General features: G+C 46.5%; 1 protein-coding gene across 2 annotated transcripts in view; it reads right to left on the reverse strand.

Moving 5' to 3' along the window:
- Positions 1–13036, reverse strand: part of LOC110486699 (tumor necrosis factor receptor superfamily member 16) — a 65394-nt gene that overhangs the window by 7982 nt on the left and 44376 nt on the right. For both annotated transcript variants that reach the window (XM_090194447.1, XM_021558479.3), the window contains 2 exons: positions 2042–2279; positions 401–588 (listed from right to left, as the gene is read on the reverse strand). In XM_090194447.1, the coding sequence (XP_090050573.1) occupies positions 401–588; positions 2042–2279 (426 nt within the window). The remainder of the gene's footprint in view (positions 1–400; positions 589–2041; positions 2280–13036) is intronic.

Consider the following 13036-nt stretch of genomic DNA (forward strand, 5'->3'; position numbering starts at 1 on the left):
TCTCTGTCTCTCTCTCTCACCCAAATATCGAAGGCTGGGTCACATGTAGCATAGGTAAAGGGGTATACTGTACATTGGTAAAACACAGATATCAGATGTAAATTGTGTAGACTACTCATCCTTCCCACCTTCATAACCTCCCATGTTAAGACTTATTTGCTGACATTTCCAAAGTTGTGTCTAAGTATGTACACACAACGGGATAATATCTGAGACTCGCTATGTACAATAATAAAATATGTATCCTAAATTCACTTTGTTACCACTTTCATCTCTCACTTGTATATGCCTAGTCCAGCTAGCATAGAATCTCCATACAGACCCAACAGGTGAACACACACTCATACAGACTTCCATTACAGCATCTAGCTAAGTGTACAGTGTGTGTTGTAGAGCTCACCTATTTGTTCCTGTCTGTGTGTCTGTGTCTGGACCTGGGCTGCATGCTGCTGCTCCTGCAGACTCTGGCTGTCCACTGAGATACCGCTGTCGCTGTGCAGCTTCTCCCCCTCCGGCGTCACCGTTTGATTGGCTGCTGTGGCTTGGTGGTTGTTAGCCGGCTGTTTGTTCTGCTTGCAGCTGTTCCACCTGGGAAGGTGTGAACGGAGAAGAAGTGAGTCAAGCCCACAACACTGTGTTCCCAGAAGTGGTTTAATTGATGTGATACAAGTAATGGACATTTTGTGATTGGGATGGTCATCAGGAAACGTGGAAGGGACGAGGAGAGATCAGTCATCAAACATCTCTGAAAGTCTTCCAGTAAACATGAAGGACCAGCAGGGAAACAAGCCTTTTGGCTTCATAGTGGTTTTATCCTCAGTCATTTTTACTGTAATGTTGTCTCTGGCTGGAACAGCCTCCTAGTCGTAATGATCCAATCTAATCAATCAGTCAATCAAGGCCTTTTAACAGACCGTGTTGGACCTGTTTATACAGTGGAAGGAGACAGATATTAAAGTAGCCCCGTAACTGTTTGTGTTGACGAAGTAGCCACTCGGATTTCAACTGGACTGCACTTTACAATCAATACTGGATTTGATGATGAGCTTGTTAACGTGGTACATGGTGTGTTTGAATCGGCATGTGTGTGTATGTGTTGTGTGCAAATGCTTGTGTGTGTATGTGTGACCTTTGTGTGTGTGACCTTTGAAATGCATTATTGTGTGTGTGTGTGTGTGTGTGTGTGTGTGTGTGTGTGTGTGTGTGTGTGTGTGTGTGTGTGTGTGTAATCATGTGGTGTAACTGGGTCAATATCTTGCCATTCCACAACAGGCCTGAATATTTCACTATACAGTCGCTCTGTATTGGGCTCCCTGCCTTTCTTTAGCCATGGGCTACATCACTCAAACACCATCCTGCCTGTCATTCCCCTTCCCTGACAAGTCAACCTCTCTGTCCTAGTTCACTCTCTCTCCCTCCTCCAGCCTGAGCCCACTGTCTGCATACATGTAGCATCCTCCCTGCTTTGTCTCTGGTCCTATCTGTGTGATAGCTGCTTCTATCTATGTGATAGCTGCTTCTATCTGTGTGATAGCTGCTTCTATCTGTGTGATAGCTACTTCTATCTGTGTGATAGCTGCTTCTATCTGTGTGATATATTCTTCTATCTGTGTGATAGCTGCTTCTATCTGTGTGGTAGCTGCTTCTATCTGTGTGATAGCTGTTTCTATCTGTGTGATATATTATTCTATCTGTGTGATAGCTGCTTCTATCTGTGTGATATATTATTCTATCTGTGTGATAGCTGTTTCTATCTGTGTGATAGCTGTTTCTATCTGTGTGATATATTATTCTATCTGTGTGATAGCTGCTTCTATCTGTGTGATATATTATTCTATCTGTGTGATAGCTGCTTCTATCTGTGTGATATATTATTCTATCTGTGTGATATATTCTTATATCTATGTGAAGCTGCTTCTATCTGTGTGATAGCTGCTTCTATCTGTGTGATAACTGCTTCTATCTGTGTGATAGCTGCTTCTACCTGTGCACATATCCTATCTCCCTGCTTTGTCTATGCTCCCACTCCATGGCCCCTCACCTTTTGAAGATGATGTAGGCCACCAGCCCCACCACCACAGCAGCCAGGATGGAGCAGTAGATGGGGATGAGGTTCTCGTTGAAGCCCGGTCTGATGAAGTGAGGGCTGGGCTGGGCCGTGGTGCTCTCTCCCCCCGGGGAAGGGCTGCTGGAGCTGTCTGGTGGGAAGATGTCTGTGAAAGAGGGGGAAGACAGGTCCAGGGGAAAGGTGGGAGAAGTGTAGGACGGGAGGAGAGGATCTAAGGAGAGTGAAGGAAGAGAGGAAAACGGAGAGAATGCTATTATATAAGAGAGGAAGAGGTCATTTTCGTATGAGGTCATTATTTTACGGTAAGAATGTTTTATTTAAAAAAGCAGTAATAATAGCCAGTTTAGGAATACATTATCATTGGCTAAGCAACCTACATCAAGTCTCCTTGGAACCAGCACATGGTACTGTAGTTAGCACACCGGTATATCAAAAAGGGAATTTACAATGGGGACCAGGGAAATAAAAACAAACCAAAAAGATACGTTTCCCCATAATGTAAAAATAACATTTCATGAACTATAACTGTATACATCCTTCTTCAAGTAGTTCTGAGCCTGGGTTTAGTCACGACAATGTCTCTAAGCAGATGTTTGAGTGACAGTGCACGCACACATGTGAATGCTTGTTCTTAAAGGCAGATGGGCTCCGGCTAAGATGCTATCTGGAGAAAAGGGGGGAATGCTTCTAGAGGAGGAAGAGATGGGAGAAAACTGTCACTCACCCACACAATAACCCAAGCCCAGCAGCACATCATGACTCTCTCACCAGGGTCGCATCCCAAAGGGCACCCTATTTCCTACATAGTGCATTACTTTTGACCAGAACTCATAGGGCTCTGGTCAAAAGTAGTGCACTATTATAGAGGGAATAGGGTGCCATTGGGGACGCAGTCCAAGTTCTTCTCTATATGGGAGCATGACTGTGATCTCTGTACATAACATGACACACACCATGTGGAGTACCCGCAGTACAAAGTCAGGGGCTTTAGAGGGTCAGTGTGTTCAGCTTAACCTCTGGTGCTGCAGGCCAGGCCTGGGAGGGCAGCAGTAGGAACTCTCTCTCTTTTTCTCTCTCTCTCTCTCTCTCTCTCTCTCTCTCTCTCTCTCTCTCTCTCGCTCTCTCTCTCTCTTCTCTCTCTCTCTCTCTCTCTCTTTCTCTCTCTCTCTCTCTCTCTCTCTGCTACTGGAGGGGTCTGGTTTTCATCAGGCTTAACTCACTAAAGAGCAGACATTTTTAGAAATTGTCCCATTTCCTCTCTCTCTTTCTGTTTCTCTGTTAATTGCATTAATGAACAACTGCTATTTTCCAGTGTGCCAGCAGCACCATTCACCATGGCTGCCCAGAGGCCTTCTTGCTTCTGCTTCCATTGGCAACGTACATACAGCACAGGACAACTCAGTCATGTTCTTTGTAGTGGTTACCCTGTTATCTGCTGTGTCACGCACTCCTACTGTGTGTGTTGTGTAATAAAACTGTTATGCTTCAAGCATTAGATGTAGTTACAGAATGTCTGCCAGTATCCACACCCCGAGGGGAGTGTGGTGGATGGTGGAGATGGGCCTTGTCTCTCTCTCTCTGTGGTGGTGTGATTATGAAGGAGTAATCCCCAACAGAACAGAACCCCATGCAGGCTTCCTCAGCCCTCAAATAATATGATTTTCCTGTGTTTTATAAACACTGGGTCAGACCTAAAAGGCAGAAACATTCCACAGGTATGTTGGTCTGTTGACACCAGGCAGGATGGGTCCATGGACTCACGCTGCTTACGCCAAATCCTGACTCTGCCATCAGCATAAAGCAACAAGAACCGGGATTTGTCAGACCAGGGAACATTTTTCTACTCCTCAATTGTCCAGTGTTGGTGATCGCGTGCCCACTGGAGCCGCTTCTTCTTGTTTTTAACTGATAGGAGAGGAATCCAATTTGGTGGTTTTCTGCAATAGTCCATCCGTGACAAGGACCGACGAGTTGTGCATTCCCGAGATGTCGTTCTGCACACCACTGTTGTACTGCGCAGTTATTGGTCTGTTTGTGGTACTCCTGTTAGCTTGCCCGATTCTTGTAATTCTCCTTCGTCGTTGCTTATCCACAAGTTGTTGTCCCCCACAGGACTGCCGTTGACTGGATTTTGTGTTTGTTGCACCATTCTCTTCGTAAAAAGCCCAGGAGGCCAGCTGTTTCTGAGATACTGGATCCGGCGCGCCTGGCACCGACGATCAAACCAGACTCAAAGTCACTTAGGTCACTCGTTATGCCCATTCTAACATTCAATCGAACAGGAACTGAATGCCTCGATGCCTGGCAGCCTGCTTTAGATAGCAAGCCATGGCCAAGTGACTCACTGTCTGTAGGAGCGATCCATTTTTGTGAAACGTGGTGGTGTACTTAATAAACTGTCTGGTGAGTGGATATTTCCACACTATGAGTGAGGTTGGTATAATACTGTGAAAATGATAATGCCATTTTAGTGAAAGAGCTTTGAAAATACTGCCCGAAATTTCTGCCTGTTTTGGTGGGATGGAGTTTTGATGGAGTTTTGACATCACCAGGCCGTAAATTAGTTAATAGACCAATTTAGAAAGAGTTCCAAACCACTTGAAAAATTGCTCTTTGCTAAGAAGCTATTTTTCTTTCTTTTTGACCATTTTAATTCAAAACAATCACTGTAAAGTACTTAATCGTTACACAGAAATGATTTGATATTGAGATAAAAATGGCTGCAATGGAACTTTAAGAACATAGTGAAGTATGAAATGGCAGTCCTGGTCAGTGATGTGGTCTCTTGACAGTTTGACACAAAGTTAAGCAGTGGACCATCACAATAATAACGAACTGTCGAAATTCAGCACTTCTTTTTATTACTGACAAGGCTATTTTTCAGTTTTTTTCTCCACATTGATTGAATGCATATTTATTTACGCTCCCCATGGACACTGATGGGAATCTTAGGGTACATGTGTTAAATTCTGCAGCTTGTTAAGACTCAGATATCTCCTGGCTGTTTCCTTGGCGATGACAGGACATTCCTTTGTCCGTAGGGAGGGATAGGTTTACTGAAACTGTAGAGAATACCGTTCCACACTGGACACTCCCTGCTCACAGCCACGTCACACCAAGACACAAAAATAAAACTCAACCTATTTAAAGGCATGGTATCGATTTCAGCGAATTATGTTAGGCCAAGGTCAGGTCACAAGTTTGTGGCCACTACGTTTCCAGTCTGTCAGTCCCAGTGCAGGTGTAACAGAACATGCTTGAACTTTCAGGAAGTGCGCTTCTCCTTCCATCTCTATTCACCAATCAGTTACAGTCAGTTTAGCATTATGGTGATAAAACAAGAGGATCCCAAAGATGAGATTTCCCCAATCACTTCAAATTCCCCTCTTTCCACTTTTTCCACTGTGTGAGTCATACAGTGCATGCAGCGACTGCATCAGCCATATAATTCTACAATGACCACACACACACACCATTTATTCACACCTTTGGAGACGGTGTGTGTGAGTTCTGATAGCCGTGTCCATTTCATCCAGTACCCTACGGATGGCAATCTGGGGTGATCACAGTGAGTCAGAGTGACTCAACACTCACTGTCACCAACACAAACCTTCTCTTTTCTTCCTTCTAGCTGTATCTCCTTTACTCTCCTTCTTTCTATATTCCTCTGAACCCCTTGCCCTCTTTCTCTCTCTCTTTCTCCCCATTCTCTTTCTCTCTGTTTTTCTCTCATATCTCATGCTTACCTGCATGTATGCATCAGCCCTGTGCTGATCTAGAAAGTAAGGCAGTTAACCGGGAAATAAACCTGCGGCTCCAGTGCCTGTCTCGGTCGGCTAAGCGTGTTACCCAAAGGCAGCCGTGGTTTAACTGTTTTATTTCAGCTTCAATGGATTTTAAACGTCTCTGAAACAAATAAAACTTCCCTGAGCTTTTATGAGCCCAGGCTGGTGAACAACTGTTTATTAGGGGGAGTGGAGGAGGATAGAGAAATGCTATTCAATTGTATTTTATTTGGCATTTTAGTTTAAAAAATATATATATATATTGTAAAGTTAACCCTATACAATGCCTTCAGAAAGTGTTCGTACCCCTTGACTTACTCCACATTTTGTTGTTACAGCCTGAATTCAAAATGGATTAAGTAGATTTTTTCCTCGACACACAACATGACAAAGTGAACATGTTTTTTGAATTTTTTTGCAAATGTATTAGAAGATGAAATACAGAAAATTCTCACTTACATAAGTATTCACACCAAGTGAATACCAAGTGACACCAAGAGTCAATACTTTGTAGAAGCACCCTTCGCAGCAATAAGCATTTTCAGGTCTTGCCATAGATCTTCAAGTAGATTTAAGTCAAAACTGTAACTAGGCCACTCAGGAACATTTACTGTCTTCTTGGTAAGGCACTTTAGTGTAAATGTGGCCTTGTGTTTTAGTTTATTGTCCTGCTGAAAGGCAAATTCATCTCCAAATGTCTGGTGGAAAGCAGACTGAAGTTTCCTCTAGGATTTTGCCTGTGCTTAGTCCATTCCATTTATTTTTTATCCTGAAAAACTCCCCAGTCCTTATTGATTACAAACCCACCCATAACATGATGCAGCCACCACTACACTTGAAAATATGGAGAGTGTTACAGGTGATGTATTTATTTGCCACAAACATAAAACTTTATATTAAGGGAAAAAAATAAATTTCTTTGCCACATTTTTTGCAGTATTACTTTAGTGCCTTGTTGCAAACAGGATGCATGTTTTGGAATATTTGCATTATGTACAGGCTTACTTCTTTTCACTCAATTAGGTTAGTATTGTGAAGTAACTACAATGTTGTTGATCGATCCTCAGTTTCCTCCTATAACTGCCATTAAACTCTATAACTGTTTTAATGTCACCATTGGCCTCTTGCTGAAATCCCTTGTAACTGAGTTAGTTGTAGTTAATAACTTCCCCATGCTCAACGGGATATTCAATGGGATATTTAACCCATCTTCCAATAGGTGCCCTTCTTTTTGCGAGGCATTTGAAAACCTCCCTGGTCTTTATGTTTGAATCTGTATTTGAAATAGACTGCTCAACTGAGGGACATTACAGATAATTGTATGTGTGGGGTACAGAGATGAGGTAGTCATTCAAAAATCATGTTAAACCCTAGTATTGCGAACAGAGTGAGTCCATGAAACTTATGTGACTTGTGAAGCATATTTTTACACCTGAATTTATTTAGGCTTGCCATAACAAAGGGGTTGACTACGTCTACATTTCAGCATTTCATTTTTAATTAATTTGTCCAACAACAAAAAAAGTATAGAAACATAATTCCACTATGACATTATAGGGTATTGTGTGTAGGCCAGTGACAATTGAATCAATCTCAATTGAATACATTTTAAATTCAGGCTGTAACACAACAAAACATGGAAAAAGTCAAGGCACTGTATTCCCTCCTTGGTTCCTTGCAGTCAAGTTGGGGTGGAGGACAGTTATCAAACACACCACACGCACAATGACCTCTTTATCTATCAGAGAACACTCTCCCACTGTCTCATTACGGCCTATCTCTATCTGCCTAGGCCTCTTGTAAACACCACACACACACACACGCACACAGACACACACACACACTCTCCTCGGATGAAATGATTCAAGTTGGCGTTCTGCTTTCCATAGAGAGTGAGAGTTAATAGGGAGAGTGGGGGTAGAGAGAGTCAGAAAGGGACAGTATTAGGAGAGTGTATGGGAGCGAGGGGGAGAGTGGGGGAGAGAGGAGGGGGGGGGAGAGGAGGTGAGAGGATGGAGGAGAAGAGGAACAGAAGCACTGCTGTAAAGTGCTCTGATTAGCAGGAGTAATTACACTGCAGTAGTGAAGCACTGAATGACCCACTCCTCCCCTCATCCCTTTTCCCCCTCTATTCCCTCAGCCTAACCACTCAAGGCTGCTCAGGGAGAAAGGGGGGAAGGAGAGAAGGGAGGAGAAGAGAGGCCGAGAAAGAGAGAGTGGGGAAGAGATAAGGAGGGAGAGAAATAATTTCTCCATCTTTATCTAAGAAGGGTCTGTAGGTGATAAACTGAGTCATGAAAAGCTAAACTTTAGTGTTTAAGGAATTGTGCAATAAAACCTGTCACACACACAGTCTGCAAAATCATCGACACACACAACTAACCGCATGGTGGAGGAGAGAGACCGCTGAGCTGAGAGATGAAGAGATGAACAGAGAGGGAAGGAGAGAGAGAGATGTGAGCTGAGAGAGGATGAGAGAGAGTTGTGAGCTGAGAGAGAGAGAGAAAGATGTGAGCTGAGAGAGAGAGGGAGGTGAGCTGAGAGAGAGAAAGAGATGTTAGCTGAGAGAGAGAGAGAGAATGTGAGCTGAGAGAGAGAGGGAGAGAGAGAGATGCGAGCTGAGAGAGAGATGTGAGCTGAGAGATGTGAGCTGAGAGAGAGAGAGAGAGAGAGAGAAAGAGAGAGAGAGAGAGGGAGAGAGAGAGATGTGAGCTGAGAGAGAGAGAGGGATGTGAGCTGAGAGAGAGAGAGATGTGAGCTTATAGAGAGAGAGATGTGAGCTGATAGAGGATGAGAGAGATGTGAACAGAGAGAGAGAGAGAGATGCGAGCTGAGAGAGAGAGATTTAATGCTGAGAGAGAGATGTGAGCTGAGAGAGAGATGTGAGCTGAGAGAGTGAGAGAGATGTGAGCTGAGCGAGAGAGAGAGAGATGTGAGCTGAGTGAGAGAGATGTGACCTGAGAGAGAGAGAGAGATGTAAGCTGAGAGAGAGAGAGAGAGAGAGAGAGAGAGAGAGAGATGTGAGCTGAGAGAGAGAGATGTGTGTTGAGCGAGAGAGAGATGTGAACTGAGAGAGTGAGAGATGTGAGCTGAGAGAGAGATGTGAGCTGAGAGAGATGTGAGCTGAGAGAGGATGAGAGAGAGATGTGAACAGAGAGAGAGAGATGTGAGCCGGGAGAGAGAGATTTAAAGCTGAGAGAGAGATGTGAGCTGAGAGAGAGAGATGTGAGCTGAGCGAGAGAGAGATGTGAGCTGAGAGAGAGAGAGATGTGAGCTGAGAGAGAGAGAGGTGTGAGCTGAGCGAGAGAGAGAGATGTAGAGAGAGTGTCTAAGTCTGTGTGGGTCCTGCTGCAGAGTGTTCGGTGCTCATAAAGGTCACTCAGTGAAACCTGAGTGTGAGCAGGAGAAACCCCAGCACTCTTATCGACCCTCCAGTCCACACAGAACAGCACAGCACATCTGATGCACCCCCCCCCCCCCCCCCCTCTCTCTAATCATTCTCTCATTGTGCGTGATTGCCACTTGGAAACAGCTGGATATGAAGGGAGTATGTGAAAATGCCTGCCTGCCACACACACACACACACACACACACACACACACACACACACACACACACACACACACACACACACACACACACACACTGTGTCAGCAAGATTGAAATCTAGTATCACACACATTGACTGAGTTAGGCCTAGATTCAATCAGATCAAGCGTTAACCGCCGAAGTCTGGATAATTTTTTATTGCAAAAACGGTTTGAATGGTCCACTGGCTCCCAGAGGCAAGATTTTGATTGGATGTTACATTTCAAGAACCCTCCCCCACACTCCCGTAGAAAGGGTGCTGTGTGTTATGTGCGTCACTGATATCTCTCCAGTAGTTGTGGCCTATGCTAGTTTCAAGTTGGGGTGGGCATTCTATGTTTTTCATTCTATGTTTTGTTCTGTGTGTTGTATTTCTATGTGTTTGGCCTGGTATGGTTCCCAATCAGAGGCAGCTGTCAATCGTTTTCTCTGATTGAGAACCATACTTAGGCAGCCTGTTCCCACCTGTGTTGGTGGGTAGTTGTTTTCTGTTTTTGTATTCTGTACCAGACAGAACTGTTTCGGTTTCGTTCATTCTCTTTTGTTGTTTTTTCATTCAGTGTTCAATTCATAAATAAAGATGAACACATACCACGCTGCACCTTGGTCCTCACCTTCTTCAACCCACGACAGGAGGGATGATGCCGGCTCAGGGCATCTGGTCTCCAGTGCATCTCCTCGGCCCTGGTTATACGGCACCAGCCCTACGCACGGTGTCCCCGGTTTACCAGCACAGCCCAGTGCGGCCTGTTCCAACTCTCCGCACTTGCCAGGCTACAGGGGGTATCCAGCCAGGACAGGTTGTGCAGGCTCGTTGCTCGAGACCTCCAGTGCGCCTCCACGGTCCAGTGCATCCGGTGCCTCGGCCAAGGAGGAGGCCGCCTGTATGTCTCCCCTCCTGTCCGGAGCTGCCAGAGCCGCCCGTCTGTCCGGAGCTGCCAGAGCCACCCGTCTGTCCGGAGCTGCCAGAGCCGCCCGTCTGTCCGGAGCTGCCAGAGCCGCCCGTCAGTCCGAAGCTGCCAGAGCCGCCCTTAACTCCGGAGCTGCCAGAGCCGCCCTTCACTCCGGAGCTGCCAGAGCCGCCCTTCACTCCAGAGCCTCCCTTCACTCCGGAGCAGCCAGGGCCGCCCTTCACTCCGGCGCCGCCAGAGTCTCCCGCCTGTCCGGCGCTGCCAGAGCCGCCACCGCGATGACATGCCCACCCAGACCCTCCCCTATAGGTTCAGGTTTTGCGGCCGAAGTCCGCACCTTTGGGTGGGGGTACTGTCACGTCCTGACCGTAGTTCCTTTTTTATGTCTCTATTTTGGTTTGGTCAGGGCATGAGTTGGGGTGGGCATTCTATGTTTTTCAGGCAGCCTGTTCCCACCTGTGTTGGTGGGTAGTTGTTTTCTGTTTTTGTATTCTGTACCAGACAGAACTGTTTCGGTTTCGTTCATTCTCTTTTGTTGTTTTTTCATTCAGTGTTCAATTCATAAATAAAGATGAACACGTACTACGCTGCACCTTGGTCCTCACCTTCTTCAACCCACAACAGGAGGGATGATGCCGGCTCAGCGCATCTGGTCTCCAGTGCGTCTCCTCGGCCCTGGTTATACGGCACCAGCCCTACGCACGGTGTCCCCGGTTCGCCAGCACAGCCCAGTGCGGCCTGTTCCAACTCTCCACACATGCCAGGCTATAGGGGGTATCCAGCCAGGACAGGTTGTGCAGGCTCGTTGCTCGAGACCTCCAGTGCGCCTCCACGGTCCAGTGCATCTGGTGCCTCGGCCAAGGAGGAGGCCGCCTGTATGTCTCCCCTCCTGTCCGGAGCTGCCAGAGCCGCCCGTCTGTCCGGAGCTGCCAGAGCCGCCCGTCTGTCCGGAGCTGCCAGAGCCGCCCGTCTGTCCGGAGCTGCCAGAGCCGCCCGTCTGTCTGGAGCTGCCAGAGCCGCCCGTCAGTCCGGAACCGCCAGAGCCGCCCTTCACTCCGGAGCCGCCAGAGCCGCCCTTCACTCCGGAGCCGCCAGGGCCGCCCTTCACTCCAGCGCCGCGAGAGCCAGCCTTCACTACGGCACCGCCAGAGTCTTCCGCCTGTCCGGCGCCGCCAGAGTCTCCCGCCTGTCCGGCGCCGCCAGAGTCTCCCGCCTGTCCGGCGCCGCCAGAGTCTCCCGCCTGTCCGGCACTGCCAGAGCCGCCACCGCGGTGAAATGGCCACCCAGACCCTCCCCTATAGGTTCAGGTTTTGCAGCCGGAGTCCGCACCTTTGGGTGGGGGTACTGTCACGTCCTGACCTTAGTTCCTTTTTTATGTCTCTATTTTGGTTTGGTCAGGGCGTGAGTTGGGGTGGGCATTCTATGTTTTTCATTCTATGTTTTGTTCTGTGTGTTGTATTTCTATGTGTTTGGCCTGGTATGGTTCCCAATCAGAGTCAGCTGTCAATCGTTTTCTCTGATTGAGATCCATACTTAGGCAGCCTGTTCCCACCTGTGTTGGTGGGTAGTTGTTTTCTGTTTTTGTATTCTGTACCAGACAGAACTGTTTCGGTTTCGTTCATTCTTTTTTGTTATTTTTTCATTCAGTGTTCAATTCATAAATAAAGATGAACACGTTCCACGCTGCACCTTGGTCCTCACCTTCTTCAACCCACGACAGCCGTTACACTCACACTAAACGACTGTCTTTCCTGTAGTATTTTGTTGTCTTGCCAACGTAGTGGTGCCACACTAAACCATGTGGCACAGACAGGGCTCACACACTAACCATGTGGCACAGACAGGGCTCACACACTAAACCATGTGGCACAGACAGGGGTCACACACTACAAGATTCCTCACTTGGTCGTGAGGATTGTTGATTGCACGTTCTATGGTATATTGGTGATCACACAATTGAATGTGCATCCCGCAACCTACTATGCCGGAGGGAAACAGGATTCCCCAAAAAACAAACTACCCAAAATAAATAAATAAAGTAAATCAAAACTTTTTTGTTAAAATATAAAAACAGATCTGATCCCTACACAGGCTCAAGAGGAACCTGGAAGGCTAGGTCTTCCGGCGCCAGTACCCCTTGAAACTCTTCAGATGTAAAAGCCTTACGTCAGTTTGTCCAGTTTCTTAGACTTCTTTGAGACTTGTCCTGTATAGCTTATAACTGTGGAAATAAATGCAACAAATTCCACCCTTTTAACTCACAGGGTATCTTTTGTCTGGCAGAAAACATTTACTACAGGCTGTGGTGTATCCAGTACCATATCTTCACTTATGCTGCTCAGGTCAATACAATTCTGGTCTGACCAATCGGATTCCACGCTTCAAGATTGCTTTGATCACGTGGACTGGGATATGTTCCGTATAGCCTCAGACAATAACATTGTAACATCGCTGACTCGGTGAGCGAGTTTATTAGCAATGGCAGCATTCGCGTGAAACTGAAAGCGTGAACCACCGCTTTTAATCATGGCAAGGCGACCGGAAACACAACCGAATACAAACAGTGCAGCTATTCCCTCCTCAAGGCAATCAAACAGGCAACGCGTCAGTATAGAGACAAAGTAGAGTCGCAATTCAACGGCTCAAACACGAGAGGAATGTGGCAGGGTCTACAGTCAATCATG

Source organism: Oncorhynchus mykiss, chromosome 13, assembly GCF_057628025.1.
Source record: "Oncorhynchus mykiss isolate SJ-2025 chromosome 13, ASM5762802v1, whole genome shotgun sequence".
In the NCBI taxonomy this organism is placed as follows: Eukaryota; Metazoa; Chordata; class Actinopteri; order Salmoniformes; family Salmonidae; genus Oncorhynchus; species Oncorhynchus mykiss.